Source organism: Aplidium turbinatum, chromosome 17 (assembly GCF_918807975.1).
Source record: "Aplidium turbinatum chromosome 17, kaAplTurb1.1, whole genome shotgun sequence".
Taxonomy (NCBI): Eukaryota; Metazoa; Chordata; class Ascidiacea; order Aplousobranchia; family Polyclinidae; genus Aplidium; species Aplidium turbinatum.
This window is the reverse complement of record NC_137488.1, coordinates 9382262-9388261: the sequence shown is the minus strand read 5'-3', so window position 1 is coordinate 9388261 and position 6000 is coordinate 9382262. Positions and strand designations below refer to the sequence as shown.

Genomic DNA, 6000 nt, shown 5'->3' with positions numbered 1-6000 from the left:
ATTGCCAACATCTGTATTCAGCTACGTTATGACACTTGTGTATGAGATTTATTATCGACTTTTTTCTTTTTCTGTCGAGTCATAATTCTAACCGTCATGCAAGCTTGATTTATAATTAGATTCTTTATGGAGAGTAAAAATTATGCTAAAAAGAAAGAGACGAAAATGTCACTAGATTAGTTTTAGTCAGTTACATGAAAATCAATAAATTTAATAATGGTGAAAAATACAAACTCTTGTCAAAATTAGGTGACTTAATTGTTAAGTTGTAGCATTTCAAAACAAAGCCTGATTGACAATTTAAAATTACTAAACGTTGAAAATGTGGTTCTCATTACTTGCCAGAAGAAACCTTGAAGCCAATGGAATCAAGGCTAAACTGTATTCAACTTTTTTGCAGACGTTTTGACATAATTTGTTTCTGTTTAAGTATTAAAAATAAGCGAATAATGTGCTCCAGTGTAAACGACAACCAAGCCTTCAAAGGTTCTTGCATTTGCCTATCAAGACCAACAGCCTTGGAGAATGACGTGCGCAGCAAAAAGTTACAGCAAACTACAAAATCTTTCAACTTTTCGCCAACAAATTCTTGCTGCCCGACACAAAATTCCTTCCAAGAGTTTCCACGGTTACAAAGGCTAACCTCAACAAGGTTCATATTCATCCTTGCTTTGGGTAAGATATTACTGTATTTTCTTTTAATTAAAAAGCATTCAGATCAACATGTAGGTATTTAGCTAACAGCATTCGTTTTTTTTTTGTATTGAAATAACCTTTGTAGACATTAAATTAATGTAAAAAGTCTGGAAATTCTAGAATGGTTGGTTGGATACAACACCCAAGCGATTATTTTCAGTCGTGATTTTGTGTTTTTTGGCGATGTCACGTTCATGATAGAAAACAGTAGTTTTGCACTACAGTTGTTTACATCAATAAGTCAATTCAATAGTACAGTAATTATTTACTTTACGCAAAAAGATTACAAAATTTGCTGAGAATTAGCTGATTTTGCTTTGTCCTGTCACGACCAACGAATCAGCGAATCGGAATTATAGTAACCAGAGAGAATACCTCAATCGCTATTTTTATTCGCTCAGTGGCAGTTTCTTTCACTTTTCAAAATAACCTTTAAATTGCTGTGTACCACCCTAGTTTAGCAAAGCATTTTGCCTCAAAACGTGACCTTTTATATCAAAAACATACTAACTTTACCAGTAAAAACGAGGTGTAGGTTAGGTGCGCCAAACCCTTGTGTCTTTTCATTTCCATAACGCAAGGCTGCAAATGTTTGGGATAAAATTATTTTGTATGGAAATGTCTTTCTTATCATTTGTTAGCCTAAATGGCAAAAGTGACAGCTCTGTCTGTCAGTCTGTCACTGTTTCATCAGCAATTGAGAAAATTTTAAAGCCAATGCCAATCTCGTTTTCACCTACATTGTTGTTTTTTCAAGTGTAAATCAAGTTATGTAACTTTTTATTTCAATTATTTTGCGCAAACAAAACAGTGTCTAATTTTCAGTCTCGATCACTCAAGGACTGTTTTCTTTCATGCTTAATACAACAGTTTTCTTTGAAGTGATTTTGAGAAACAAAACAAATGTCAATTTGGACAATAATGTTCTTATTTCTTGGTCTGTTTCCATGGTGATTTTTCTTCTTAGTCAGTTTTAGTCTAGCCGAATACATCACATCGCTTCTTGAATAGGAATTTTATTTGAACCAGTGTGAGTACAACAATGACGTCACTGTCTGTTTGTATTTGATACTTCCGGTGGTTTTGCTCACAAATCTCATCGAAAAACTTTTCGACTTTCATGTGAATAAAATTTGTCTACATTTACAAGAAGTTATGGCGATAATGGAGATAACCTTCAAAATTGTTTTTCACATTTTTTATTGCCCTGGCGGGTTCTGCAAAGCGGTTGACCGAACTCATCACTATCAAGTCTCAAGAGAAGTGTGTAAACTGTACAATTCATAATCATACAAACACTGCAATTAAAATGTAACCTCAAAGGTACTTTTTAGAAAACCACTCAACCACGTTTCAAACTTGCAACAGAAAACTTTTGACTGTCTGTGTGTCAACAATATCCGCAATTTAATTTTTGCTAACTTAGTCAATCGATTTGTGGTTGAATCCATTACCACACCCAAGGTTTACCAGTCGCTTTTCAATATGTTTTCTTCTTGTCAAAACCAACCATTGCCTGCCGCAAAATTAACAACCTGGACAACACGTTTAATTGAGCAATCTGCGTTGTCCTTGCTGTGAAAGTTGGCGATGTCAGCGTCGTCAGACACGAGAGGTTTGTGTTTTGAGGGCACAGACACTGACAACTACATTATTGATATAAATGTCACTTTTTTTAAGTCAATAATTAAAAGAAAACCCAGTCTTCTCAATTAGCTTACTTAGGAAGACTTTATCTTTAGCCCCATGTTGGCGGCTATCTTCAATGTCGTCTTGATTTTAATCGATGCTTTGTCAATGTTTCTTTTAAAGGATTTCTTTTGATTCCTTTGGCATCTTCCCAGTCGTCCACAGAAGAAGCAACTTCAATGGTAAAGTCTTTTGATCCTGCTTTGCAAAGCTCGGATCCGATGTTATCGCAGCATCCCGAAGAACCGGTTGAGCCCAAGATAGGTGAGATTTTTTAATAATTTCCTGTTAAGTAAATTTACATCAATTAAACTATAAAAACTCAAATTCTTGTTCCAACGAGATGTTAAAACCCTTTCAATGCAACAGAATGAGGGAATAAAATCACTGAACAACTTTTCAACTAAAGTTTGGGAGTTTCTCATAACATTTCTCTACACTTCCGAAATCAATCGTATTTGCTGTACAACATCTGTACAACATCAAATCAACCAACACTAATATGACTTCTTCATTAGATTGTTGTTACAACACAATTAATTTTGACGTCAATCAGAAAATGTAGTTTTATCAATTGCTTCCGTATCAAAGGCTCGTGTGACCGAAACACCAATACATGTTGGAAGGCGATTGTAAATTTAAAGCAATATCAAAAGCAAACAAAATTTCATTTCTGCCAGAAGTGGCAATTTGCAAGTAGAAAAATCACACAGCAACGACAGACGCACTGGATTATTTTTTGTGATGAATTCCTGTAGCAGTCGTGTTCACTTTGATAAACTTCGATATTGATTGGTGACAATGTGACACTGAGAAATAGCAAGTGACTCAAGAAGTGGGACAATTAACTTTTGTGTCTGAACGTATAGAGAATCGTAATAGACAATTTCGACAACCGCTAATTTTGTAAAAAAAAATTCAGTAAAATGTATGAACGGGAAGTAACATATTGACAAAGAACTTACTTGCCAGTGGGTTATTTTAACCCTTTCAATCACAAATTTTTTCTTGAAATTTTTAGTTTATCCACTTTTTAGATTATGAAATTTTATTTTTGGTTGGGCAGACGTTGCTTGTACAATCTCTGATGCGTGACTTTTCAGTAAGGATATGAAATGAAAATAACGGGAGATGAAGACAAGATTTTAACAAATGCATCTTATTGCTGTACAGCAGTTCCTAGAATCGCAGCTGTTCGGAGAGAGCGAAAAGACAAGAAAAGAAAGAGGTCGAAGTGTCCTAAGCATTTCCGCAAAACGTTTTGCATAAACGGGGGGAGATGCCGATGGATCCCTGACTTAAAGGAACCAACCTGCCGGTAAATCAAGATGTTCAACTTCACCGCTATTGCAGTTCACTCGTCAAACCAAATTGTCTGTTTCCTAAAGTTTTAACGCAAACAAAGTTTTCTTAAGTGATGGAAATACAATGTAGTTGTACCAAAAATATTGCTTTTGACCAAAATTCCTGACCTTTACGTGTCAAATACAGGGTTAATCTAATTTTTATGCGTAATACTCCACCTAAAACTTAATAGGCATGAGAAAGGAAGTTAAATGTTTTCATGCCATAAACATGCTTCATCGAAATGATAAATATTTGATGGAAGTTTTGATTTTTCCTCCAAATTGCTCAAAGTCACTAATATTATTCTCAGAGTGCACGTTTTTCTATGTAATTCTATAAAACAAAAGTATTGGTCAAGTTTAGCATTTGCTTAAAGCAAAGTGTGCTGTTATTGCTAATAGCTACAGGGTTTGAACCAACCTGTAATTATTCAGGTGCAAGAAAGGTTGGAAAGGCGATAGATGCCAAATTTCGCAAATCGATATCGATTTTGCAACTGACGAAAAACAACATAACCATGACACCTGGCTGGTGGCAATTGTTCTTGGAGGATTTGGAGTAATAGCTTTGATTATGACTTCTTGCATTTGTTGGAGGTAAGAAAAAGTCCGTATCTTTGCTATTTAAAACATGGTGGCTTTAAGTTAGCGTGACACCCCCGACCTTGCAGCGCATCTAGGGGATTGGTTTCGTGCTAGTCCCTAAACAGAAGAAGAAATGCAATGTTTTGCAACAAAACATCTCAAAACTTCTAAAAAACAAAATCCCTAAACTCCCAAACCGCAGTGTCATCTTTTTCAAGCTAGCTTTGCTATCTTTTCTCACAATATCAATTTGGAAACCAAGCTGTGTTGTTTGATATTTTTCTGGATTACTGCTGGCACTACCAACGAAGTGTCTCTTTCACGTTGTTTCAATGTAAGATGGTGTTGTGTGAAAACGACAACCTTTGCTAAGAAAAAAGAGGTCAAAAACAAAATTTACTGCCGTTAGTTTTATTATTCTTAAAGAAGCATTGATAGCTTTAGGCGAATCATAAGAAATTGGTGATTAGCTTTATGCAGGTCCTAACCCGTTTACTTTGCCAACTTTCACATATAATTTAGTCCGCAATGGGCAGTGTAAAATAAAAACGTTTTGTTTCTTTATTGGTATCAGTATAGACTTGTGCGTCTAAGTGTTGCAGAGAGCAGTTGTAATGTTGTTGAAATCAGTGTGGTTTTCTGTAATTATTTTAACTCTGTTCCCTTTTTCTTTTGCAGGAGATTCAAAAGCGTTCACAATGAACTGATAGACGAAGCCGTTGAACAAGAAAGCATTACCATATTAAATGGAAATACTGTTAATACAACTGTTGTAGATTGCACTAAAGCATAGTAGCTTCTGATGTTACCTGTTACAAATTATGCTATTTAACGTTGTTTTAATATGTTAGATAATAGCCTACTTTCAAAGCAACATTACATTTGCATGAAAAGTGCTAAACAATTTATATTATTTTTTTATGGCAAGCAGGCTGAAGCCCTTTCAGCTTATTTAACCATTGCTCAAAGTACTTCCGTGTTTTATTGCGGTGTTTACAAAATTGTACTGCTTCCATTTATTTATGTTTTTATATTTTTTCACCTTTGCTTCTTCATAAATAAACATTAGTGTCATTGAACTGAGTTTCATTACGTATTCCTGATGCGGTATTCGAAGTCGCGAGTTTGTTGACTTCTGATAAAGACAACAGAAACACAGACAAATATAGAATGAAGATAGGGTACCAAAACAACGATAATAAACATTATTGCAAACGAGTTTAAAATTACAAAACATTGACAATATGAAACGGAAAGTCCGAGTAAAGTAATTTGATAAATATTTTTACACCTGCATAGCTTCATCACTGCAGTTAAAGTCAGAGTTTCCGCTCATAATTAACTCTGATGTATTTTCGTGACTCAAAAAAAGCGAAGATTTGTCATCTCAGCTGTTGCAGTAGTTGATGAATGAATCGTTCAGTATATGTAAATAATTATTGAAGGTAAATTCCAAACGACATAAATATCAGTTTCTCTTTAAGTAAGCACCTTGACATCTTAAATGATCTGGTATAATTCAAGTGGCAAAGAGGAAGTCATTAAGCTAAGAAAAAGTTTAAACAGTAAAGGGCGACCGTGAATTTGCAATGATGTTTCTCTGAGCAGCTGGGTGCAAATTGTATGAAATAAACTGCACTTGTTAGAACAAGGGTAGGCAAGTCATGAATTGCAAAATAGGCTA

The 6000-nt window shown here is 34.8% G+C and overlaps 1 protein-coding gene across 2 annotated transcripts; it reads left to right on the top strand.

Moving 5' to 3' along the window:
- Positions 1 to 405: 405 nt before the first annotated feature.
- Positions 406 to 5395, top strand: LOC145786947 (uncharacterized). 2 transcript variants are annotated; one of them, XM_082598693.1, is made up of 5 exons: positions 406 to 675; positions 2509 to 2649; positions 3562 to 3703; positions 4167 to 4328; positions 4995 to 5395. In XM_082598693.1, exons 1-5 carry the CDS (start codon positions 450 to 452, stop codon positions 5107 to 5109), a joined length of 786 nt encoding a protein of 261 aa, XP_082454819.1. In that variant the 5' UTR covers positions 406 to 449; the 3' UTR covers positions 5110 to 5395. The 2 variants fall into 2 exon arrangements, with proteins under 2 accessions (XP_082454819.1, XP_082454817.1); XM_082598691.1 differs by having other exon boundaries at positions 3559 to 3703.
- The last annotated feature ends 605 nt before the right edge of the window (positions 5396 to 6000 follow it).